The 26,577-nt window shown below is 48.4% G+C and overlaps 1 protein-coding gene and 1 long non-coding RNA gene across 4 annotated transcripts in view; both read right to left on the reverse strand.

Annotated features, from left to right (window-relative positions):
- Nucleotides 1-8,139: 8,139 nt before the first annotated feature.
- On the reverse strand, nucleotides 8,140-13,122 carry LOC100066831 (olfactory receptor 287-like). 3 transcript variants are annotated; one of them, XM_070275251.1, is made up of 3 exons: nucleotides 12,091-12,191; nucleotides 11,091-11,250; nucleotides 8,140-10,968 (listed from the first exon to the last, which is right to left on the reverse strand). In XM_070275251.1, exon 3 carries the CDS (start codon nucleotides 10,961-10,963, stop codon nucleotides 10,028-10,030), a length of 936 nt encoding a protein of 311 aa, XP_070131352.1. In that variant the 5' UTR covers nucleotides 10,964-10,968; nucleotides 11,091-11,250; nucleotides 12,091-12,191; the 3' UTR covers nucleotides 8,140-10,027. The 3 variants fall into 3 exon arrangements, with proteins under 3 accessions (XP_070131352.1, XP_070131354.1, XP_070131357.1); XM_070275253.1 differs by lacking the exon at nucleotides 12,091-12,191 and adding an exon at nucleotides 12,982-13,122 and having other exon boundaries at nucleotides 8,144-10,968; XM_070275256.1 differs by having other exon boundaries at nucleotides 8,144-10,744; nucleotides 12,091-12,184.
- Nucleotides 13,123-15,014: 1,892 nt separating this feature from the next.
- LOC138925318 (uncharacterized) overlaps nucleotides 15,015-26,577 on the reverse strand; it is a 41,979-nt gene continuing 30,416 nt past the window's right edge. Inside the window, exon 3 of the long non-coding RNA XR_011441292.1 lies at nucleotides 15,015-15,637. This is a non-coding gene — a long non-coding RNA (uncharacterized lncRNA). The remainder of the gene's footprint in view (nucleotides 15,638-26,577) is intronic.

Below are 26,577 nucleotides of genomic sequence, written 5' to 3' on the forward strand. Positions count from 1 at the left end.
GGCAAAAGTCAAGGACAAAGAAAAAGTGCTAAGGGCAGCAAGGCAGAAGAAAATAACCTGCAAAGGAACCCCTATCATGCTGTCAGTGGATTTCCCAGCAGAAACTTTACAGATTGGAGAGAGAGGGATGATTTATTCAAATTTCTGAAAGACAAAAACTTTCAGCCAAGAATACTCTATCCAGCAAAAATATCCTTCAGATATGATGGAGAAATAAAAACTTTCCCAGATAAACAAGTTAAGGGAGTTCATCGCCACAAGACCCCCCTACAAGAAATCCTCAGGAAGGCCTTCATATCCAAAAAAAAAAAAAAAAAGGAAAGAGGTTTCAAAACCTGAGCAAGGAGATAAGTAGACAGAAAAAATCAGAAAATTGCAGCTCTCCATCACAATAGATTAGCAAATGCTTAATTATAACATAAAAGATACAGCAAAGAAAAACACCAAGAATAAATATAATCTTGTCATTTTAACCACAAACTCACAACACAAGATGAAACAAGATGTGACAATAACAACTTAGAAGGGGAGGAGGAAAGAGATGGAACTGACTTAGTCTAAGGAAATAAGAGGCTATCAGAGAATGGACTATCTCATCTATGAGATTTTTTATACAAACCACATGGTACCCACTAAACAAATAATTAGAACAGAGTCTAAAATTATAAATAAGGAGAAAACTAAGAAAACCAGCATAGAAAACTACCTAACTGAATTGGTAGTCTGAAATACATGGGACAAGAAATGAAGGGAATGCAGGATAACCAGAAAACGAGTGATAAAATGGCACATTGGGCACTCATATATCAATAACCACTCTAAATGTAAATTGATTGAGCTCTCCAATCAAAAGATACAGAGTGGCAGGATGAATTAAAAAACAAGACCCAACAATATGCTGCCTCTAGGAAACACATCTCAGCCCCAAAGACAAACACAGATTCAGAGTGAAGGGATGGAAGAAGATACTCCAAGTTAATGGCAAACGAAAGAAAGTAGGTGTCATTATACTTATATCAGACAAAGTAGACTTCAAGATAAAACAGGTAAAGAGAGACAAAGAGGGGCAGTATATAATGGTAAAAGGGACACTCCACCAAGAAGATATAACACTTATAAATATATACGTACCCAACACGGGAGTACCAAAGTACATAAAGCAACTACTAACAAACCTAAAAGGAGACATTAACAACAACGCAGTAACAGTAGGGAACCTAAACACCCCACTTGCATCAGTAGATAGATCATCCAGACATAAAGTCAACAAGGAAATTGTAGAATTAAGTGACAAACTAGACCAGAGGGACTTAATAGATACATAGAGAACACTCCATCCACAAACAGCAGGTCACACATTCTTCTCAAGCGCGCATACCATGTTCTCAAGGATACCATATGTCAGGAAACAAAGCAAGCTTCAGTAAATTTAAGAGGACTGAAATAATATCAAGCATCTTTTCCGACCACAATGCTATGAAACTAGAAGTCAATTACAGGAAAAAAGGCTGAGAAAGAGACAAAGATGTGCAGACTAAACAACATGCTACTGAACGACCAATGGATCATTGAAGAAATCAAAGGAGAAATCAAATATTATCTGGAGAGAAATGAAAATGAAAATACACCATACCAACTCATCTGGGATGCAGCAAAAGTGGTTCTAAGAGGGAAATTCATGGCCATACAGGCTCACCTCAACAAACAAGAAAAATCACAAGTAAGAGAATGAAACAGTAATCAAAAACCTCCCCAACAATAAAAGTCCAGGACCAGACAGCTTCTCTGGAGAATTCTAGCAAACATTCAAAGAAGATTTAATACCTATCCTTCTCAAACTATTCCAGAAAATTGAGGAAGATGGAACACTTCCTAACACATTCTACGAGACCCACATCACACTGATACCAAAGCCAGACAAGGACAACACAAATAAGGAAAACTACAGGCCAATATCACTGATGAACATAGATGCAAAAATCTTCAATAAGGGGCCAGGCTGGTGGCACAGCAGTTAAGTGCACATGTTCTGCTTCAGCAGCCCAGGGTTCGCCAGTTCGGATCCTGGGTGCAGACATGGCACCGCTTGGCACGCCATGCTGTGGTAGGCGTCCCACATATAAAGTAGAGAAAGATGGGCACAGATGCTAGGTCAGGGCCAGTCTTCCTCAGCAAAAAGAGAAGGATTGGCAGCAGATGTTAGCTCAGTGCTAATCTTCCTCAAAAAAGACAATCCTCAACAAACTATTGGCAAACTGAATACAGCAATACATTAAAAAGATCATACACCACGATCAAGTGGGATTTACACCAGGGACACAGGGATGGTCCAACATCTGCAAATCAGTCAACGTGATACACCACATTAACAAAATGAGGAATAAAAATCACATGATCATCTCAAGAGATGCAGAGAAAGCATTCCACAAGCTCCAACATCATTCACGATAAAAACTCTCAATAAAATGGGTATAGAAGGAAAGTACCTCAACATAATAAAGTCCATATATGACAAACCCACAGCCAGCGTCATACTCAATGGGGAAAAACTGAAAGCCATCCCTCTGAGAACAGGAACAAGACAAGGGTGCCCACTCTGAAGACTCTTATTCAACATAGTACTGGTGGTTTTGGCCAGAGCAATTAGGCAAGAAAATATTAAAAGAGTCCAAATAGGCAAGGAAGAAGTAAAACTCTCGCTGTTTGCAGACAACATGATTTTATATATAGAAAACCCTAAAAATTCCATCAGAAAGCTGTTAGAAATAATCAACAATTACAGCAAAGTTGCAGGGTACAAAATCAACTTACAAAAACCAGATGCATTTCTATACTCTAGTAATGAACTAACAGAAAGAGAACTCAAGAATACAATCCCATTTACAATCACAACAAAAAGAATAAAATATCTTGGAATAAATTTAACCAAGCAAGTGAAAGACCTATACAATGAAAACTACAAGACTTCCCTGAAAGAAATTGATGACGACATAAAGAGATGGAAAGACATTCCATGCCCATGGATCAGAAGAATAAACATAGTTAAAACGTCCATACTACATTAAGCAATCTACAGATTCAATGCAATCCCAATCAGAATACCAATGACATTCTTCATGGAAATAGAGCAAAGAATCCTAAAATTTTTATGGAGCAACCAGAGACTCTAAATTGTTAAAGCAGTCTTGAGGAAAAAGAACAAGCTGGAGGCATCACAATCCCTGACTTCAAAATATACTGGAAAGCTATAGTAATCAAAACAGCATGGTACTGGCACAAAAACAGACACATAGATCAATGGAACAGAATTGAAAGCCCAGAAATAAAACCACACACCTATGGACAGCTAATCTTCAACAAAAGAGTTGAGAACATACAATGGAGAAAAGAAAGTCTCTTCTACAAACAATGTTGGGAAAACTGGACAGTCACATGCAAAAGAATGAAAGTAGACCATTCTCTTACACCATACACAAAAATAAACTCAAAATGGATCAAAGGCTTGAAGGTAAGACCTGAAACCATAAAACTTCTAGATGAAAATATAGGCAGTACACTCTTTGACATCAGTCTTAAAAGGATCTTTTCAGATACCAGGTCTTCTCAGACAAGGGAAACAAAAGGAAAAATAAACAAGTGGGACTTCATCCGACTAAAGAGCTTCTATAAGGCAAGGGAAACCAGGACAGAAATGAAAAGACAACTCACCAACTGAGAAAAAATATTTGCAAATCATATATCCAACAAAGGGTTAATCTCCATAATATATAAAGAACTCACACAACTCAACAACAGCAAATCAAACAACTCGATCAAAAAATGGACAGAGGGGACCCGCCTGGTAGTGCAGCAGTTAAGTTCGCACGTTCCGCTTCTCGGCGGCCCAGGGTTTGCGGGTTTGGATCCCAGGTGCAGACATGGCACTGCTTGGCACGCCATGCTGGGGTAGGCATCCCACATACAAAGTAGAGGAAGATGGGCATGGATGTTAGCTCAGGGTCAGGCTTCCAGGCTTCCTCAGCGAAAAGGAGGAGGACTGGCAGTAGTTAGCTCAGGGCTAATCTTCCTCAAAAAAAAAAAAAAAAAAGGGGGCAGAGGATGTGAACAGACATTTCTCCAAAGAACATATACAGATGGCCAAGAGGCACATGAAATGATGCTCAACATCACTGATCATAAGGGAAATACAAATCGAAACTACACTAAAATATCACCTTACATCCATTAGAATGGCTATAATCACCAAGACAAAAAATAACAAATATTGGAAAGGCTGTGGAGAAAAGGGAACCCTCATACACTGCTGGTGGGAATGCAAACTGGTTCAGGCACTATGGAAAACAGTATGGAGAGTTCTCAAAAAACTAATAATAGAAATACCATATGACCAAGCTATCCCACTACTGGGTATCTATCAAAAGAACTTGAAATCAACAATTCAAAGAAAAAAAGAAAACAATTCAAAGAGACTTATGCACCCCTATGTTCGTTGCAGCATTATTCACAATAGTCAAGATGTGGAAGTAACTGAAGTGCCCATCGACTGATGACTGGGTAAAGAAGATGTGGTATACACACACACACACACACACACACACACACACACAATGGAATACTACTCAGCCATAAAAAATGACAAAATCGTCCCATTAGCAACAACATAGATGGACCTTGAGGGTATCATGTTAAGAGAAATAAGCCACATAGAGAAAGACAAACACTGTACGATTCCACTCATTTGTGGAAGATAGACAAACACATGGACAAAGAGAACTATTTAGAGGTTACCAGGCGGAAGGGGGGTGGGGGTGGGCACAAAGGGTGAAAGGACGCACCTATAAGGTAACTGACAAATAATAATGTACAACTGAAATTTCATAATGCTGCAAACTAGCATAACCTTAACAAAAAAAATTCAAAAACAAATAATCTAGACAGTGACATTACACCTTTTGCTGAAAAATTAATTCAAAATAGATCCAAGAACTAAATGTAAAATGCAAAACTATAAAACTTCCAGGAGGTAACATAAGAGGAAATTGAGGTGACCTTGGCTTTGGTGATGACTTTTTCAGATACAACACCAAAAGCACAATCCATAAGATACAAAGCTGAACGAGTGGATTTCATTAAAACTAAAAACTTCAGCTCTGCAAAAGACACAGTTAAAAGAATGAGAAAAACAAACTACAGACTAGGAGAAAATATTTTCAAAACACATATCTGATAAAGAACTTTCATCCAAAACACACAAAGAAGTCTTAAAACTCAACAATAAGAAAACAGACAGCCCACTTTAAAAATGGAAGATCTGAACAGACGCCCCACCAAAGAAGATACACAGATGGCAACTAAGCATATGACAAGGTGACTATTCAGGGCTGCAAATTAAAGCAACCATGAGATAGCACTACACACATAGTAGGACTAAAATCCAAAACATTGACAATGCCAACTGCTGGGGAAGATGGGGAGCAACATGCACTCATGCATCGCCGGCAGGAGTGCAAAATGGTGCAGCCGCTTTGGAGAACAGTTTGGAGTTTCTTACAAAATTAAACACGGTCTTACCATATGATCCAGCAATCACACTCCAAGTTATTTACCTAAATAAGCTGAAAACTTATTTCCACACAGAAACCTGCACACAGAGGGGAAGCGGGGAAGAGCAAGGGTGAAAAGGGTGACTGGGCACATGTGTGTGGTGATGGATTGTAATTAGTCTTTGGGTGGTGAACATGTTGTAATCTACACAGAAATTGAAATGTATAATGATGTACACCCAAAATTTATATAATGCTAGGAAGCACTGTTACTGCAATAAAAAAAAGAATAAAAGAAAAGAAATTTCAAATTTTTTAAATTCTGCACACAAATGATTATAGCAGCTTTATTTATAATTGCCAAAACCTGGTAACCTCAATAAGTGAATGGATAAATTAAGTGTGGGACACCCAGACAATGGAACATTATTCAGTAATAACAAAGAAATGGCTATCAAGTCACAAAAAGACACGGAGGGAGCTTGAATGCACATTGCTTAGTGAAAGGCTGAGCACTGTGTGCTTCCACCTACATGACATTTTGGAAAAGACAAAACTGTAGAGACAATAAAAAGCTGACAGGTTGCCAGGGGCTGCGCGAGGCCCGGAGGAAGGATGAGCAGGTGGAGCACGCGGGGTGTCAGGGCAGTGGATGCTCTGTGGGACACGGTAGCGGGGGGTACACGACACACGCATTTGTCAAAACGCATAGAATGCACAGCACTCAGAGCGACTCTAGTGTGAATGACGGACTTTAGTTAACAATTGTTTCATCAGCTGTAACAAATGGACGCCACGCTAACACAAGATATTCACAAGGAGAAACGGGACGATGTGCTGGGTGAGAACTCTCCGTACTTTCCACACAAAACCTAAAACTGCCTTTATAATAAAGTCAACATCACCATTAAAACTTTTTTCACCTAACAAGAAAGAGAAGTATGAAAACAGCAGGCAGTGCCAGGTCTTGTTCTTCACTGACTTACTGAGGACCCAGAAAACCGCCGGAGCTGGACGGGCGGGGCTCACAGGCCTGGGATTCTGCGCCGGCAGGAGCCAAGCACTCGATGCCAAGGAGCAGCCGGTGAGTCAGCTCAGCCCGAGAAGACCCAGGCTGACAGCAGCACTCAGGTGCAGGGTGCGTGACGTACCAGCTCTCTAATTTGTGGCTTTTCCCTGCTCTTTCTAGGATTGCCTGTTTCAGAGCCCAAACTTTACAAAGGAAGATCCGCGTCCAGCATCGGGTCACCGAGGCCTTGTCTTCACGTGACTTGTTGAGTCACAAAATCTACACAGAGATCCTTGGAGGAAAAACGCTTTGGGGCAAGCGCTACCCCGGGCGCCTCTCAGATATTCACACACGGTGATCCTCGCCCCACCCGCGTGAGAAACGGGGGCTTGGGGAGGTCAACAGCTAGACGGGGACGCCGCCCGCCCTGGCCGCCTCCCTGGTCCGCAGACCCGGCTCCGGGCCCCGCTCCCCGGAAGGAATCGCTACAGGGCTTCCCTCCTCCCAGGCCCAGCGTCCGCAAAGACGCGCCCCCGCCGCGTCCCGGGGCGGCTGCGGTTCTCAGCATCCTGCACTCACACTAAATGATAAGTAGATGGCCTTCCCTTTCGGCTTTCAAAAACGACCTAACTCCTAAACCTCAGAAGCAACACCGAGTAATGGCCGCCTTCCCAAAAGGGAAGCCCATGGCGCGCGCGGCCCTGCCCTGGGAGGAGAGGCGCCTCCTGAGACGCGCGGCCCCACGTCCCCTGTGGGACTCGCCTTCCCTCGGGAAGAAGGGGGAGGAAGCCCAGGGCCGCGGCACCCACGGCCGGTGGCCTGGAGGCGGCGGGTCCCGGCAGAGGGGCTCGAGTCCTCCAGGACCCGCTCCGCGGAGCCCGACGCGCGCGGAAAAAATGTGTCCAGAGCGCGCGCGGTTTTCCTCCAGACCCGGAGAGGCGGGAGGGAACTGAGCTGTGGCCGCTGTGCGCGCTCGGTCCTCAGCCCAGGAAAACCCTTGACGTGCGCAGGGGCACGAGGCATTCGGAGGTGGCTTGGTCAGGTCAAGTCTACGTGGGCGACGACCTCTGCCCTGAGGCCACACTCAGGGCCAGGACAGACAAGGACGCCTGCCCGCTGCCCTGGGACCCTAACCTGTACTAAGGGGGGCAGGGAGGGGCCGGAGCCCACCCCCCAGAGTCGAGGAGCCTTGGGAGATCTCCTCCACGCTAGGCTGAGGACGTGAGACCAAGGGGTGCAGAGGGGCCCTCGGGGTCACCCACTGCACTGGCCTCCATCTCCCAGGAGAGGAACCTAGAGTGAGGGGTCGGTGGGAACGCAGAGCCTCCGCTTGAGAGGCCAGCGGACTGAGGCGGGCTCGGCTGTGCTGCCTCCTCGGTGTGGCCTCGAGGGAGTCAGTCAGCCTCTTTGGGCTCTGGGGCCACAGCAATAAAGTTACCAGACCCTCCCTCGCCTCCCTCCCTCCGCTGCCCCACGCCAGGTCCTCCAAGTCACTGTGAGCTGTGAGCTCAAGTGTGGCCGTGAGCAAAACAGCTATGCTAATGTGGGGTGTTCATAACTTACCCTGTCAGCTTAGCAAAACATGAACCCATTAAAAGTGGATGCTCTTTAATTCATTATTTGGAAAATAACTTCACAAAAGCACAAAGATGACACAACTGTCATTAGCTGTAGATAACTGAGTGTACAAGTCCAAGAGACATAAATGTGTCTTCTTGTTCTGGCTCCGGGAAAGGGGGGCCTCCAGGAAGCCCGACTTCTTCCCACTGGTGGGAAATGGCTCCTTGACCCTCTGGGCTGATGTTCACCTGTGGGAGCCTGCCCTGATCTAGGCATCAGGTCACTGCAGAGAATAAACCATCCCCTGCCCTGCGGGGCTTCCTTCTGGAGAAGAGAGCAGGACAGGGTGATGAGGACCTGGGCGTCAGACCCTCACAGTGCACAGGGGAGCCAGCAAGGCTGCTGGTGAGGGCAGCTCTTCCAGGAACTCAAGACGTGGTGCTTGAGCCAAGACTGAGGGGGCAGCACACCCACCAGAGGGGCCGGACCCTGTAGGCTCCAGCTGTAGTGAGCTCCAAAAACCCCCCAGGATGCCCCACAGACCCCTCTTGAGCACGGCCAGCATCACCAGGCAGGCTGGGCTTGCGGACCCTCTGCACGGCAGTGCTGGGTTCAGCCTACTGCCACACTGGGCTGGCTTAATCGGCTTATCTCGTGTCTGTCCCTGGGTGAGAAGTGGGGCTGGGTCTGGAGACCTGGATGGATACGGTGGCCACAGCTCCTGGCTGACTCGTGACCAAAACTCACTCAGTGCCACACAGCCCTGCCAAGTCCAGGCAGCCGCCTCATTCTTGGTCCAGGTTGCAGGAGAGGCTCCAGTTCTATCGAGGTCCCTGGTGGCTGGGCAATCAGGGTAGACACTGGGCCGAGGACACGGCATCCATCGGTTCTGTCTGACCGCTGTGTGAAGTGACAGGAGGGAGGCAAGGGGACAGCCTGTGCACTATTTTATCTGCTGAGCATGAAAATAATAGTACAACAACATGCCCGGAGCGCATGCTCCCGTCAGGCCCTGTGCTAAGCACTGGAGACGCGTTAGTTACCTCACTCAGTGCTCAGAGGCCTCAAGACCACACGGTCACGATCCCCATGTACAGACCAGTGAAGACCAGAGGTTCCAGCATCGTGCTGGCAGAAGGCTGGATCCAGACACCCAGCTTCGGAGCCTGGGCTTCTAACCCCACGTGCGCTGCTCCGAGAATAAACATGACAGTCAGGACGGACCAGGCCTCTCACAGAAGTTTCAGACCCCTCAGATGGTGCGGGCAGGACCCACTCAGAGGCCACACCAAGTCCCTCCCTCTGACACCACAGGTTCTGCAGTCCAGGCCCCTGGAGGGGGAGAGATCTGGTGGGTGTGCTCCGAGGCCCCCCGAACAGAGGCAAACCCACACACTGACCCCAAACAGCCCCACACACTGCCAGGCTTCCTCGAAGACATCTACTCACATCTTTCTCTGAGTTCTCACCTCCATGGTTAACCTCCCCCTACCAACGACCCCTGCCACCAACAACCCCTGCCTCCAGTGAGGGACCACTCAGGACACATCACTGAGGTGTTGACGGGGGAGGAGTTCTAAGGGCACGACAGCCCACACCTCACCAGGTCTGGGGCTCACGGGCTGTCCAGTGCCTGGGGCCCAGAGGGCTGTGGGAGTCTGCAGTATGTATGGTGCTTCTTGGGGGCTATGTGTCCCCATTTCTCTTCCGGAATCCACGCCTGGAACCCTGAGGGTCTGAGTACAGTTTGGCAAGGCCTGTAGAAGAATGGAAACTCCGCGGGGCCAGGCTGGGGGCCGCCCGTCCACACAGTGATATCAGGCATCGTTTCCAGCCACGCAGAGAGAGTGGTGCCGAGAACTGAGGCCTGGCCGGGAGAATCGGGTGGCCAAGCCCCGCAGAGCCGGCTCGGAGCTCAATTTCCCTGCACCCACCTCCGCAGAGCCTCCTTGACGTCCTTGTTCCTCAGGGTGTATATGAACGGGTTCAGCACCGGGGTGATGACGGTGTTGAGCACCGTGACTGCCTTGGTCAGGTCCAGCGAGCTCTCCACCGAGGTCCTCACGTGCAGGAAGATGGTGGAGCCGTACCAGATGAGGACCACTGTAAGGTGGGAGGAGCAGGTGGAGAAGGCCCTGTGCCGGCCCTGGGCAGAGGGGATCCTGACGATGGTGGCGATGATGCAGGTGTAGGAGATGAGCGTGATGAAGCAGGAGCCCAGGATGACGCAGAAGGCGATGCCGAAGAACACCAGCTCCACCACCCGCCTGTCGCTGCAAGCCAGCGCAATCCAGGGTGCGATGTCGCAGAAGAAGTGGTTTATGACGCGTGAGCCACAGAAGGAGAGGCGGGTGATGAGGGCTGCGGGTACAGCGATGGCGGAGAAGCCACACAGCCAGGCGCCCAGGGCGAGGCGGGCAGAGAGGCCTGGCGTCATGATGACGCCATAGCGCAGCGGCAAGCAGATGGCCAGGTAGCGGTCGAAGGCCATCACCGCCAGCAGGAAGTACTCGGTGCAGCCCAGCGAGAAGACGAAGTACATCTGCGCAGCGCAGCCGGCGAAGGAGATGGCTCCGCTCTGCGAGGCGAAGGTGGCCAGGGCCTTGGGCACGCAGGCCGTGGTGAACCAGATCTCCAGGAAGGAGAGGTTGCAGAGGAAGAAGTACATGGGCGTCTGAAGGCGCCTGTGCGCGCCGACCAGGGACATGATGGCCAGGTTCCCGGCCACCGTGAGCACATACAGGACCAGGAAGAGCAGGAAGAGCCCCGCGTGTAGTCCCCGCGGCCCCGGGAAGCCCAGCAGGACAAACGGCCCCTGCACGGAGAGGTTCCAGCCGCGGCCCCAAGTCATGAAGCCTGGGAGACACAGACCACCGAGTGGGAGCAGCCGGGAAGAGGGGCCTCCCACCCGAGGCCCGCACTGGGGGCTCAGGAAAGTAGGGGCCGGCCCTTCCCCACTCCCTTTGGGGTCTACTCACCTTGTCCGAGAATCCCAGGACCCCAGCCAGGCCTAGCATCCCCGTGGGAGCGAGTGGACAGTGATCCACAAGGGAAGTGGCTCAGAGCGCTGGTGAGCGGTTGCTCCCCACCTGGCGGTTGGGGGGGGGGGGGCGGTCCTTATTCTCAGACTCAAGAAGCCTGGGAGAGGACAGAAAGTGTCGAGTTTTCACAAATGAAATTATGTATGGTCCTATTTGTAGCATTTTCCTACAACAAACCAGGTTGATTTCCTAGAACATTCTTATCACTGTGCCCGGTAACCGCCCCCGCCCCCCCCAGGACGGCAACCTCCAGAAGTAGCCCGTGGGGCTGTCACCCCGGATATTTCTCAGCTGGGAACTGAGGCAGACAGGCGTCCCTCCCCCCACCCCTGCCACCCCGCAATGGGAAATCGCAAACAGCTGTCTCTGTCCAGAGGCTGGAGGTGGGGGTGGTGCTGGGGGGACGGGGACAAGACAGGGCGGGGCGCGAGGGCGGCGCCCACAGGGAAGACAGGCAGCCCGAAGGCAGGCGCCAGAGTGCGGGGCTGCGGCGCGAGGGGAGGGGGTAGTGGGAGGCGCACTCAGCCCCTCAGCAACACCCTCCCCGGTCCCTTCCTGCAACCCTCGCGCTGGCTGCTCTGGGCCCACGGCGCCCGATGAGTGTCTGAGGGGGTGGCCGCGCCAAGGGGGACGGCGATCCCACGGACATGGAGCCGAGAACCAGCAGCCTCAGTGAGGTCGGAAGGGCCCGGCCGGCGAAGCCCGAACATTGTCCAGACGCCGGACCGGCTCAGGCAGACCGCGCTCCGGGGCCCCCACGACCCCACGCAGTTTTCCATCCCCGCCTCCTCTCCCTTGCCGTGCGCACGTGCCAAAACCGCACGTGCCTGTGCCCACTCACACGTGGGCACAGCATACACACTCACGGGCCTCTGCTCACACGTGCGTGCACACACACACTACCTGGGCCAGCCCTCTGCCCCTCTGGAGCACTCACCCCTATTCCTAGCAGACTTGAGGCGTCCCTTGGCTGCATCCCCTTGCCAGCCCCACAGTGCAGTCTCTGCAACTGTCTGTCAGCCCCAATGAGTAACAAAACAGCCCACGCTGTGGCCACGTCCCCAAGACACCTGCGCCGGCTGCGAGGGGTGTCTCTCATGGCTGCCCAACCCCGCAGCCGGCGTTCAGACAGAAACAGAACTCCCCAGGGGGTCTTGGCAGCGCAGACAAGGCCAGTGACCCCCAACCCCTAGGCCCCAGGAGGGGGCCACGGTGGGCCCTCCTGGAAGGAGCTGTCCTTTCAACAAAGCATCCCGTCCCGGGTCCCTCCGTCATACCCCACCCTCCCCTGCCTCCTGGAGGCCGGTTGCTCCTGCCCCCTCTACTGAAAGCCACGGGGCACGGACCCCAGCCCGGCTGCACCGGGCCTCCAGGCGCCCCCAGTGCAGCCATGGGAAGCGGTGCTGCAGGGGTAGCCGCCCTGCCTGTGATGATGGGTCCGGACCAGGGTGGGGGCTGTTTTCTCAGCTCTGACTCTGGACAAGCCTCTCCTTTAGAAAACTGTCCCTGTTAAAGATTTTGGCTGCAGGGCTCAAAGGAAAAGAAACCTCGGCCCGGCCTGCCCTCTCTGTCCCAAACGTCCGGTGCTGCCGCTGATGAGCAGTTCCTCCCTGCCCTGGACATGAGGATAGCTGGCCTGCTCCCCCAAGTGCCAGTGGTGTGGGGGGGTGATGAGAGCACCCAGATCCTGCTGAATCCTCCCCATCTTGCAAGGACCCCCTGAGACTCAGAGGATAAGACAGGACTAAAAGGGGGTCCCACCATCATGGCGAGATTCCCCCTGCCAGGTGCCCAGCTCTTCGTGGGGGAGGGGTGTGGGGAAATCTACCTGCAGGTCAGCTCGTGGGGACTCAGTGTGGTTGGGGGTCAGTCATCCAAGGGGTCTGGATGACCTTCTGGCCGGCTGACTCTCTGACTTGCTGATGAGGGTCCCCCGTTGACTGAGCACTTGCTGTCTGCTGCCCACCTCCTGGAGACGCAGCAAGAGGAATGGGTGTGAGGGTCACTGGCTGCTCCGGACCCTCTGCTGCTCCAGCACGTCCACAGCAATGGACGGGAGGCAGATTTCAGTTGCCCAGCAAGGCGCCTGACTGTCCAGCAACACTGGACCTGAGTGCAGTCCCTCAGACCACTGCCCTTGCCCCTGGTCTGCAAGACTGCTCTGCCCAGTGACCCTGACTGGTCGCTCGGAGTGGCCAGCACTGGCCCAGCTCGGTGCAGACGCCAGGGCAGGGGCGTAGAGTCTGCCCCAGCCGCACCTCAGGAGAAGGAAGCGGGTGGCGCCTCTGCTGTTGCTCCTCAGGCTGAGTCCTTGTCTCAAATGGTGGCCATGCAGCACCTGCCGCCCCACCTCCCTCAGGGCAGCGTCTTCACCAAGCCCCACTGGCCCTTGGCTAACAGGCTGGCCAGGAGCCCAGACCCCAGGCCACTGGCTGTGTAGCTCCTGGCCCAGGCAGCAAATGCATCTGATACAGAGTAGGGAGGGAGATTCCCCACCCTGGACAGCGCCCGGCCTGCCCGCCCACCAACAGAGGGAGCAGCAGGGTGAGCCCTGTGCCCGGGGGGCGCCCCTCCAACACTCAGGTTACTCCTGCCCTCCACCCACCTCCCTCGGGCTCAGGCCTGCCAGGACCATCTTGCCGATTACACAGCTGACAAGAGCCTGGCCTGGGAGTGGGGAGGGGCCCTAGGGTGGTCCTGGGGCAGCGCCCAGCATCCCGAGTGGGGCCTCCTGCCCTCGGGCAGTGCCTAGAGGTCACTTTTCACCTACAACCCAAGTGTGCCTGCCCCAAGCCGGGCCTGTCTCCAGGGGCCGCGTCCTGCACTGCGAGCCCCCACTGTGAGAGCACCCCAGGGCGCCATCCGGCTGTCCACTGCATGCTGGCGCTGTCAGCAGGTGCTCTGCGCCTCACTTACCCCTTGTAAACAGGGTGATGATGCCCCCCACAGGTTGATAGGCTGCCCCCATTCTCACCCTGCTCAAACCTTCCAGAAATGCTGCTCCAGCAAGAGCTGAGCCTGCGGCTGTTTCCTTCCTGGTGTCCCCTGGGCTGCTCCCCTAGGTGGGGACCCGCCCAGCCCAGTGTGGACAGGAGGAAGCTGTGACAAACGGGAGGAACTGCTGTCGGCCAGGTGGCTTTATCTGAGAGCCCATCCTCTGGGCTCCGTGAGCATTGGCCCAGGGGCTCCAGAGCACACCTGTGGGGCCCGCTCGGGGACGTGGAGTTGGGCTCATGGCCATGGGCAGGGCTGCGCACAGTCACACGGGGCCTGGGCCTGGGTGGCAGGGACTCTGCTGCCTGGGGTGGGGGTCCTGGGAAGTGGTGGGAGTGTGACCCCTACCCTCAGCCTGTTTCCCCCATTAGCACGTTGGGAGTGGCTGGCAGCCAGAGCAGGTCCTGACGAGGCCCCGGGGAAAAGGGGCACCATGGCAGCCAGTAAGAGGGTGACCCCAGACAGCATGCTCTGACCTCAACTGTCACACCACACGGGGGACTCCAGGGCCACTACAGGGCCACGGCCACACAGGTGTCTGAGCTGCCCTCACTGGGAGCTCATTAAAAGTTGGTGCAGGAGTTCCCCTGAGGCAGGAGAATGGCCTCGTCAATTACCACCCACTGCAGGGCTTGTCTGGGAAAATACGGCTGCTTTCTGTGTGCTTCAAACCCTGTTTTCCCAAATATAACACTCTAGGAATCTGGAAGATATACAAATAGAAGGAAAGTTTTTGAAAGCACAGCTCAGTGTGGAGATGCGGTGTGTCACGTCCTCCACTCGTGTCGACCTTCAGGGCTCATGCCACGGACGCCCTTCTAAGCTCTTGTTTCTTTTTATTCTTAATTGAGATTGGCCAACACAAAAAAAAGTGTACACATTTAATGCACATACCTTGATGAGCTTGAAAGTAAGTAACACTCATGAAACGGTCACCACAAACTTCACCATCACCACAACAGTCCCCTCCTTTTGTGTGACAAGAGCACTTCACACAAGATCTATGCTACTTAGCGCCACACACCCGGCGTTCGCCGAGTTTGCAGGCTCTCTGAGTGACTTCCCTCAGCCTCTCCACATTGGACGGTTGGATCTCCAGCTCGTCCTACTGTAACTACTGCTCCTACAGATGTATGTGGACCAAAAGTGTTTTCCACATTCCTGATAATTTCCTTATGATAATGAAGGCCAGGTCAAATCCATAATTTCCCACTGACAAGACCACCCAAGAGGTGATGAGGCCCAGGGGGCTCGGCCCCGGAAAGGAGGAGCAGGATGATGAGCTGGGTACCACCCAGCTCCTCTGCAGGCCTGGCTCCCTGTGGGCTGCTGACCGGCCACCGGCCTGAGCAGGCCATCCGCTCTCGGACTCCCTCGTTCTCCGCGTTGAGGTTGATGGTCTCTCCCGGCTCCCCCTGCCTGGAATGAATGTGATGATGTGCGGTGGGATGCTGGGGGCTCACGAGTAAAGCGGTTTCTGTTCTTGTGACCTGCAATCGTAGAAGTAAATGCTTTGCAGCAATGTTTTTTAAAAAGCAGAATGAAAACATCCACATGGTGTTAAAATGGGACTTCTCCTAACTCCATTCCATCTGAGACACTGTGATGGCACCAAAATGAGGCACCAGAAGAAATGCAGTTTCTAAATGGTGTCCGAGAACCAAGTCTGTGAGTCTGGGCCTCTAGCCCGGCTGTGGCCTTGGTTAGGGCTGAGAAAGAGCCCCGAGGGGAGGATTTGTGCAGACATTCCTCTGGAGAGGGAGGAGCTCTGCGACAAGCTTCCTTCAAGCCAAGAGCGGCTTCTTCGGTGGGAGCCCTGGAGTTGGGGCGCAAGGAGGGCCGTGCCTACTCCTGGGTCCCTGAGCGGCCTCAGGGTGGCTGACAGGGAAAGAGGCGCGGCTGCCCAAGGATCTGCAGTGCCCTGGAGTTCACCAGGAAAGGGAGGCGGCAGCTCCTCTGGGCCAGATGCAGCCACTGGGGCACCAGGACACCTGGGAGGACAGTGGCTGTGGGTGGATGCACCTCATGGCATCGCAGGGCTGCAGGAAGTGGTCCACAGCAGAGCCCGGGAAGATCAGGAAACAGCCCAGGAGGGTCACGTCCCCCTGCCAGGCCCCAGTTGTGCAAATCTAGCTCCCAGGGCCCCCTCCCTCCAAGAGGCCCAGAACAGCTCCCAGGGACCCCCTCCCCAATCCTTCCCCCTCCCTCCAAGGGCCCCCCCTTCCCCCATCCCTCCCCTCCCTCCAAGGAGCCCAGAGCAGCTCCCTGTGGGGAGGAGATCAGACAGCGTGAGTTTCCTGTGGCTGCAGGAGCCAATCACTACACACTCAGTGGCCTAGAACAGCACACATTTATCACACTACGTGCAGGTTAGAAGCTCCATACCCTTCTCCCTGCACTAGATCCAGGTGTGTGTGTCAGGGCGGGGGCTGGTTCCTTCCGAGGCTCCAGGGGAGAATCCATTTTCTTGCCTCTTCCAGTTTCTAGACGGTGCCTGCATCCGTCAGCTGGTGGCCCTGTCCTCCTTTTCCACAGCCAGCCATGCAGTATATCCCTGACCCCACATCTCAGACACACCTCCTCTGACTGTCCCTCCTCCTCCTTCTCCCACCTCTGTGACGATGTTGGACCCACTCAGATGATCCAGATGACCTCCCTGTTTTGGCAGCCTTAATGCCATCTGCAACCTCCGTTCCCCTTTTCCATGCAATGTGACATCTTCACAGGTTCTGGGGATTGTGACGTGGACATCTTCTGCTGACCACAGACGGATGCGGCAGAGCCAGTGGAGGAGGCATCTGGGGAGCATCTTGTCTAGACACTGATTCCAGGGGAAGAGCCGGTGGAGGGGGCATCTGGGGAGTGTCTTGTCCAGACACCCTGATTCCAGGGGCAGTCTGTGTTCCGTGGCTAGAAGTGACAGTGGACTTATGTTGTCTGAGAGCTGTCAGAAAAGTCAGCAACTTGGAAATAGCTTTCCTGTCTGAATGTGCTTTAAGGAACAGTTGGAGACAAAATGGAGCAATGCTTTCATTATGACTGACAGCTGTGATGAAATGATCTACTTTTAAGCAGTCATGCAAAAAACACTTCTGTGTCATAATTGGTGTTTATGATTCCATATTATGTCATGAGTGTTTGGTTTATTTTTTTCAGTAATGCATAAATATACACTCTCTGTGGGAAAATTTAACCATACAGAAGTATATGAAGAGTGGAAGTCCTACGACCTACTCAGAGGTCGCCCCTTAGAACAGTTTGGTGCAAACCTTTTCAGAAGTTTTCTGTAGATGTGTTTAGTTTTAACACCGACGTGCTCACACTATCCTAGGACATGCCTGTCTCTTTCCTTGGCACCCTAGGAATGCGCTTCCAGGTCCTACATGCCGACTTTCTCTGCACGCATCGGCCCCACCAAGGCCAGCGCCTCTCCATTGGCCGGTGTTCGGGCTGCCTCCAATCTGTCTGATTACAAACAGTGGTGTTGCGAAGATATTTGTATGTGTCTCCTTGTGAAGCAGCATGAGACGTGGAATTTCTGGGTCAAAAATAATGATACCACCATTTGCCCTCTGAAAGTTTCTGCAGCACAGTATTCCTTTCCAATTTTGACATCTTGAGAAAGTTGACTGATGAAAACCATGTTCTGTCATCTCCATCACACCCTCTTGTTCTCACCATCAAATCTGCAATCCTTCTCTGAAAGGAGCAAGCACTGCGGCCCAGCGAGCCGGGGTGTGCATCTGAAAGGCACAGCCGGGCGCAGCGGGAAGGGGAGACCCTGCAGGGAGAGTGCTGACGGGTTCTCTTGATGCACTTCGAACACGCAGCCGGTCACTAAAGTGCAGAGATCAAACCAGAGGACCCCAATCCCTGAAGTACTCAAGGGTGGATAAAACTGGGAAATGCCTGTTAAAAAGATGCCAGAAATACTATCGGTGCCTAGCCACCATGACAGGTTTCTTTGGAACACATTTGCCGGATGCGTAAACTTTAGGCAGAACTTGCCCTTCGTAAATGGACTAACTCCCTAAAGTAGGCAAAATAGGAGGAAAACACAATGTGATTTTTCAAACTCAAAGTGTACTGAAACCATACCATAACTTGTGCCACTATCATTCTAAAATGTGTATTTTAGATTCTTAGTCACTGGGTAAATTGATCACTAAAGTAGTTGGTATTCATCTAGTTTAGGCAAATATCATCAGAGGCATGTTTGTGTACGCGTGTGTTTCAGGAAATTCACTTTAAGTGCAGTGACTTGCAGTGAATTGGACCCGTCTGCGTGTGAGATTGTCCATCTGTAGCTGGGTCCAGCGTGTCACTGGCTATGAAGATGTTATCTGTGTGTGCGCAACTGTGTTTCCGCGTCCGTGTGTGTCTGTGTCTGTGTCCTTGTGAGTCCGGGATCAGATGTGTGCGTATCTGTGTGTGAGGGCGAGCGCAATGTGCACATCTTGACGAATTGGTTCACGCCTGAACTGGCCCCCTCCTGGTGACCCAGGGCCCCAGCAGGGAGACGCTGTCCTCGGTGCTGGTGGCTCTGACCACCAGCACTGACCGAGTGCCTCCCAGGCCCGCCTTCAGGGCCCCCCAGCTGATGGCAGGCTCAGGGCTGGGCCAGGCCCAGGGCCACCTGCCTGGTTCCATCTCGCCCCAGGGAACACCTAGACTCTGGTGCCCTGACTCTCACCTGAGACCCCTGAGACCCCAGGGACGTGGTTGCCCCACACCCAGCTTTCTCCTCAGTTTGGGAGTCCAGTCCTGGCAGAACTACCCTCTGGCCCAGCCCAGCTTCCCTGCTGACCCCTTACCTGAGAACCTCAGAGAGTTGAAGGGCACCCTGTAGCCTCCAGCTGCCTGTAGCAAGGTGTCTCCCTCGGGACGCTGCACAGCTGAAAGAGCAACAGCAACGGCTGGGAGCACAGCTCCTGGCTTCCTCCAGGCTGGATGGTCCTGGGCCTCCCCTCCCCGAGCCCAGCCCCTTCCCTGAGACGTCCAGGCAGGGATAAAGGAGGAAAGGACAGAGGGAGCAGGACGGGGAGTGCCCTGCAGCCAGCAGGAGGAGGCCCACCGTCTTTGCGAACAGTGGTATATTAAAGACAAACTGTGGGATCAGCAGGGCTCGGACTGGTGGAGAAGATGTCAGAAACTTATCACCAAGAAACCTCAGTTTGGGAAAACCACAAGTTTTTCAAGAAGTGAAAAATTAAAGATCAAAGCTGATTAGAATTAGTGACTAAAGACGTGCCTCTATGTAAAAGGAGTTCGCACTCAAGTGCTCATTCACGAGCACTATCTCTAAAGCAGAACTTTGGGAAACAGAGCTGACTATTTAGAGAACAGAGGCGGCAGAGCAGCTACCTGGGAAAGGAAAGCACCGTTCAAATAACGGAGAATTGATGTGAAACTGATGCTTAACTCAAACCATGCACAATAACAAACTCCAGATATAAATTTTTTTATGAAAGATGGAAGCCTTAGAAAATGAAAACACAACATACCAACTTATGGGGTGCAGGAAAAGCAGTGTGCATAAAGGGAAATATATAAGTGTAAATGCCTACATTTTTAAAAGAAGAAAAATCTCAAGCCAATAAAATAAAAACACCTTAAGAAACTAGAAAAAGAAGAGCAAACTGAACTCAAAGCCAGTAGAAGGGAAGAAATAATACAATTAGAGCAGAGACAAATTAAATAGGGAACCAAGAAACGGTAGAGGGAATCAACAAAACCAAAAGTTGGTTCTTCAAAAAGATCAACAAAATTGACAAACCTTTAGGTAGACTGGCCAAGAAAAAGGAGAGATACAAATAATGGAATCAGAAATGAAAACGAGGATATTATTATTGATCTTACAGAAATAAAAAGATTATAAGAGAATACTGTGAACAATGCTATGCCAACAAATTAGATTATATAGATGAGATGCACAAATTCCTAGATGCACAAATGCCAAAATTGACTCAAGAAGAAATAGAAAATCTGAACAGACCTCTGAGAAAAAGAAATTGAATCAGTAATCGCAAACCTCCCAACAGAGAAAAGCCCAGGACCAGATAACTTCACTAACGAATTCTGACAAATGATTAAAGAAAAATCGGTATCAATCCTTCTCAAAATCTTCCAGAAAATAGAATGAGTAGAACATTTCATAATGCATTCTATAAGGCCAGCATTACCTGATAAGAAGCCCAGACAAAAACACAGCAAGTAAAGAAAACTACAGACCTATATCTACCAATATAGATGCAAAAATCCCCAACAAAATACTAGAAAACTGAATCTAATGATATATTAAAAGAATTATACACCATGGCCAGTTGGATTTATCCCAGGAATGCAAGGGTTATTCAAAATACAAAAATCAATCTAATACACAACATTAATAGAATGAAGGGTAGGAAACAACTGAATTAACATAGGAAAACCATTTGACAAAATTCAACATCCTTTCATGATAAAAACACTCAGGAAACTAGATATAGAAAGAAACTTCTTCAACATAATAAAGAGCATTTATGAAAACCCACATTTGGCATCATCCCAGATGGTAAAAGACTGAAAGCCTTCCTGCTAAGAACAGCAGCAGGATGAGAATGCCAGCTTTCACACTGCTGTTAACATGTACTGTAAGTTCCGGCCAGAGCAATTATGCAGGAAAAAAAATAAAGGCATCCAAATTAGAAAGGAAGAAATAAAATTATCTTTATTCCCAGATGGCACGATCCTTTATATACAAAATCCCAAAGGACCCATACCAAAAAAATTACTAGAACTAATAAATGAATTCAGCAAAGTTTCAGAGAGCAAGATCAACACACAGAACCAATCGTGTTTCTGAATATGCTAGCAACAAACAATTCTAGACAAAAATTAAGAAAACAATTCCATTTACAATAGCATCAAAAAGAATAAAATATCTAGGAATAAATTTAACCAAAGAGGGAAAACACTTGTACCCTGAAAACTACAAAACATTATGGAAAAAAATTAATCAAGACCTAAATAAATGGAAAGATATCCTGTGTTCATGGATTAGACAACTTAATATTGTTAACATGGCGATATTACCCAAAGTGATTCACAGACTCAATGCAATCCCTATCACAATTCCAATGGCCATTTTTGCAAAATCGGAAAAGCTGATCCTTAAATTAATATGGAATAGTGATGGGCCCAGAATAGTGAAAACAATCTAGAGAAAGAAAAGGGTTGTAGGACTCACACCTCTTGATTTGAAAACTTGCTACAAGCCTATAGTAATCAAAACAGTGTGGTACTGGCATAAGGATAGACATACAGATTGATGGAATAGAATTGAGAGTCAATAAAAAAATCCATACATCTGCGGCCAATTGATTTCCCACAAGGGTGCCAAAGTCCATTCAATGGGGAAAGATCAGTCTCTTCAACAGATGGTGCTGGAACCACTAGATGCTCACCTGCAGAAGAATGGAGTTGGACCCCTACCTCACACCATACACAAGCACTAACTCAAAATGGGCCAATGATATCAATTTGAGAGTTGAAATTATAAAACTCTTAAAAGAAAACATAGGAGTAAATCTTCATGACCTTGGATTTGCCAAAGGATTCTTAGATACAACACCAAAAGCAACAGCAACAAAAACAAAGAAAAAAATAGATGAATTGGAGTTCATAAAAATTAAAAATTTCTGTGCATTGAAGAACACTATCAAGAAATTGAAAAGATAACTCACAAAATGGGATAAAGTATTTGAAAATCACATACCTGGAAAGGGTCTAGTATCCAGAACATACAAAGAACTCTTACAACTCGACAACTAAAAGACAAACAATCTAATTTAAAAATGGGCAAAGGATCTAAAGAGACACTTCTTCAAAGAAGATATACAAATGGCTGACAAGCACAGGAAAAGATGTTCCGTGTCAGTCGTTAGGGAAAAGCAAATCAAAACCACAGTGAGATATCACTTCATACCCACTAGGTTGGCTATAACTTTTCTAAAAATGGGAAATAACAAGTATTGGTGAGAATATGGAGACATTGGAACCCTGTACATTGCTGGTAGGAATGTAAAATGGTGCAGCCTCTGTGGAAAACAGTTTAACAGTTCCTCAAAAAGTTAAACAGAGGCTTACCACATGACCCAACAATTCCACTCCTAGGTAGATATGCGAGAGGACTGAGAAGCGCCACACAAATACTTGTGCATGAATGCGCACAGCAGCACCATTCACAGTAGCCAAAAGGCAGAAACAAGGCTAATGTCTATCAACAGATAAATGGAGAAATAAAATGTGGCCTATCCATACAATAGAATCCTATTCAGTCATAGAAAGGAATGAAGGACAAATACATGCTATAAGGTAGATGAACCTTGAAAACATTATGCCAAATGAAAGAAGTCAGACACAGTATGCTACATATTGTATAATTCCATTTATATGATATATCTAGGATAGGTAAATCCACAGAGAGCAAACTGGTGGTTGCCTGGTGCTGGGGAGGGAGAAAGAAAGACGGGGGAGTGACTGCTTAATGGGTACAGGGTTTTCTTTCGGGATGATGAAATGTTCTAAAACTGGATAGAAATGACAATTGCACAACACTGTGAATATACTAAATACCTCTGAATTGTGTACTTCAAATGGTTCATTTTATGTAATGTGAATTTCGCCTCAATAAAACTATAGAAGAAAGTCAAAAAAGAAGGAAATCCTTCAAAACATTTCCATGGATTATGGATGAATATTATTCTGACCTCAGAGTAGCCAGGAATTTCCTTAAAAAGAATGTGCATCATAAAAGAAAATGTTGAAAATTTTGACTCAGTTAAAATTAAGATGTTAAACACCTCATCAAAGATACACAGATGGAAAATAAGCGTATGAAAAGATCGACCACATAATTTGTTGCTAGAAAATTGCATATTAAAACAACAATGATATACCACTACACACCTATAAGAATGGCTAAAATCCAAAAACCCGACAATATCAAATGCTGAAAAGGATGCAGAAACTCTTATTCATTGCTACTAGGAAAGCAAAATGATGCAGCCACTTTGGAAGATGATTTGGCAGTTTCTTAAAACAGCTAAACATAGTCTTGCCACAGTATCTAGCAATCATACTCCCAGGTATTTAACCAACTGATTTGAAAACACACAAAAATCTACACATGAATGATTATAGCAGCTTTATTGATAATCACCAAAAACTGGCAACAACCAAAATACCCTTCAGCTGGTGAATGGATAAACAAACTGTGGCAAATCCTTACAATTAAATGTTATTCAGCACTAAAAAGAAATGAGTTATCAAGCCACAAAAAGACACAGAAGAACCTTAAACCCATATTGCTAATAAAAGACACGAATCTGAAAGGCTCCGTGCTGTGTGCTGCCGACTATACGATAGTCTGGAAAAGCCACAGCCATGGAGGCAGGAAAAAGGTCGGTTGCCAGGGGTCAGCTGAGGGGAGGGGGGGTTTAATAAGTGAAGCTCAGCGGATGTGGGGAGTGAGACTCCTCCGTGTGATGCTGTACTGGTGGATGCAGGACGTGTTAGCACCACGGAACTCACCACACAGGGAGTTCATTTCAATGCAAGTTTTCAAGGAATCATTTTGGAGGTTTGGAGATTTCGGGATGGAATGCAGGAGGTGGCAAACAATCTAACTGTACTGCAAACGTGATGAACCACGACGTCACTGGAGGGGGAGTGGATTGTAAAGGTGCTGATCTAAGTGAACTCGGAAACGGGTGGAGTCTGTACGGCTATTGGCAAGAGAAAGCACACGAACTTTATACCCTAGTGGACAAAGTTTTCTCCTCATGAGGTACAGGTTCACAATTCTGACACCACTCAGCATGTGCACCAGAATTTAACAATTAAGTAAATGGAGAGTGGACCCTGGGAGCAGGGTTCTCACTGTTGGAGTGGACATTTACAGAGAAACACGGGGCGGGAGCTAGAATGATCCATGTGGTAACGGACCAGATGTGGAGACACAGTAAGACCTCATGGGTAGCTTAGTGGAGATACAAACAGCTACCTATGGAAATATTCGTAGATGTGTGTACATACACAGGTTAGCATATGCACACAGTCCTCCTTGCTCTGTCAGCTGAGAGCGCCTAGAAGTAACAACACCCCAGTAGCAACCAGCACACCTAGTGCACAGTTGTTGATTTCTAATCTCATTGTCTAATAACGGCACCAAGGCTCCTTGGAGAAATGAGTGATTCTAGGCCTGGCCAAGAAATATACAAGATGAGCCTGGAGCATCTCATAGTGCCAGAAAACTAGTAAATGTTCAAAAAAAAAAAAAAACGCAACGATGGGGTGTGTCAAAGGGGCCCAGGAAACAACTGAGAGCCCCCAATAGCCAAAACCAGGAGAGTTTGAGCAATATAATAAATAGAACAGTATTTGAGTATAACCCAAAGTATAGGATAAATACCCATGAGTCTATACCGGCATAAAGAAATGACTGGATAAATAAATAAATGGGGAGAATAGACAAGTCTCCATGGAGAATTCCAATAGCTTGTGTGCACATTCCCCTCTCGCGGAGGGAAAGCACTTCCTCCTCCATAAGTGGCTGTATGTAATGACTTTCTTCCAGAGTGACAGCCCGGGGAGGAGGGTGACCTTACAGCAGAGAAATCTGATGCACTACCTCAGCCAGGTGACCAAGGTCATCACCAACAAGGTCAACAGTGATAAGCCATGTCAATAGTACGCACCCTTATATGATGTGATGAAAATGGCACTTTGTCTCCATGGTCTTCCTCCAAAAGACCCGAAACCTCAGTCTAATCATGAGAAACCCGTGAGACAAATCCCAGTTGAGGGACATTCTACAAAATGATGACCAGAACTCCTCAAAACTGTTGAGGTCATGAAAAAAAAAAAAAAAAAAACAAAGAAAGTATGAGAAACTCACAGCCAGGAGGAGCCTAAAGAAGCAAGACAACTGAATGTCATGTGGTGTCCTGGATGGGATCCTGGAATAGAAAAGGGCACTGGGTAAAAACCAAGAATATCCCAATAATGTAAGGAATTTCATTGATAATAAAGTATCAATACTGTTTCATCAATGTAACCTATGTACCACAGTAATATAAGATGTTAGCATTCGGAAAAACTGGGTATGGTGTACACAGGAACCGTCTGTACTGTCTTTGCAACTTTCCCGTAAATCTGAAACTGTTCTAAAATAATTTTGAAAAATTAGAACTTCTGTTCATCAAAACACATCTTAAAAGAACTGAAAAAGATAAGCCATAAACTGGGAACGACATTTGCAAAACATGCTAAAAATTACAAACACTGATGAAAGGAATCAAAGGTGATCTAAATAAATGGGGAGATGTGCCATGTCTGTGGATTGGAGAATTCAATATTGTAAACACGTTAATTCTCCCCAAACTGATCTCTAGACTCAACAAACCCCAGCAGAAGTTTTTTATAGAAATCAACAAGCTGATTCTAAAATTTATGGAAAGGCAAAGGAACTAAAATAGCCAAAACTATTCTGAAAAAAGGACAAAATAAGAGGACTCAATCTACCTGCTTTCATGACCTATAAAGCTGTAGTAACCGAGACGGTGTGGTACCAGAGAAAGAATAAACACAGAGACAAATGAAACAACACAGAGAATCCAGAAATAGACCCACACATGATGGATTCTGGTAAAGACGAAAAGGCCATTCAATTAGCAACAAACTGTGCTGGAAAAATCAAATATCCATACGTGAAAACTGAACTTCAATCCATATCTCATACTTATATACAACTTAACTCAAAATAGGTTAGACACCTAAATGTAAAACCTTGAACGAGAAAACCTCTAGAAGAAAACGTCAGGGAAAAAAAACTTTGTGACCTTGAGTAAGGCAAGGTTTCTCAGATTCAACACCAAAAGCACAAGCCATAAATGTAAAAAAAACAACCTCATCAAATTAAGAACTTCTGATCTTCAAGGGACGCTATTAATAGAATCAAAATGGAAGCGATGATTTCTTTAAAAACTTGCAAATTAACTATCTGATAAAAGGTTTCTATTCAGAATTTAAAATTCTCAAAATTCAATGGTAAAGAGACAATCAACCCAATATACAAATGGGTAGAAACTTGAGCATGCATTTCACCAAAGGATGGGTAATGAGCACTTGAGGGGATATTCATCTCAGGAGTCAGTAGGAAAGTGCAATGGAAACCACAAGGAGACACCAACCCAAACCTTTTAGAATAACGTTTCTAAAACCTGTCAATACCAAGTGTAAAGTGGTACAGCCACTTTGGGAAACAGTTTGGCAGCTTCTTATAAGGTTAAACACACCCTTATCACATAACCCAGGACTTGTATTCACACAAGAAAAGTGTAAGCAAATATTTAGAGTGATTTAGTGCATAATCAACAATCCAAATGTC

Source organism: Equus caballus, chromosome 1, assembly GCF_041296265.1.
Source record: "Equus caballus isolate H_3958 breed thoroughbred chromosome 1, TB-T2T, whole genome shotgun sequence".
Taxonomy (NCBI): Eukaryota; Metazoa; Chordata; class Mammalia; order Perissodactyla; family Equidae; genus Equus; species Equus caballus.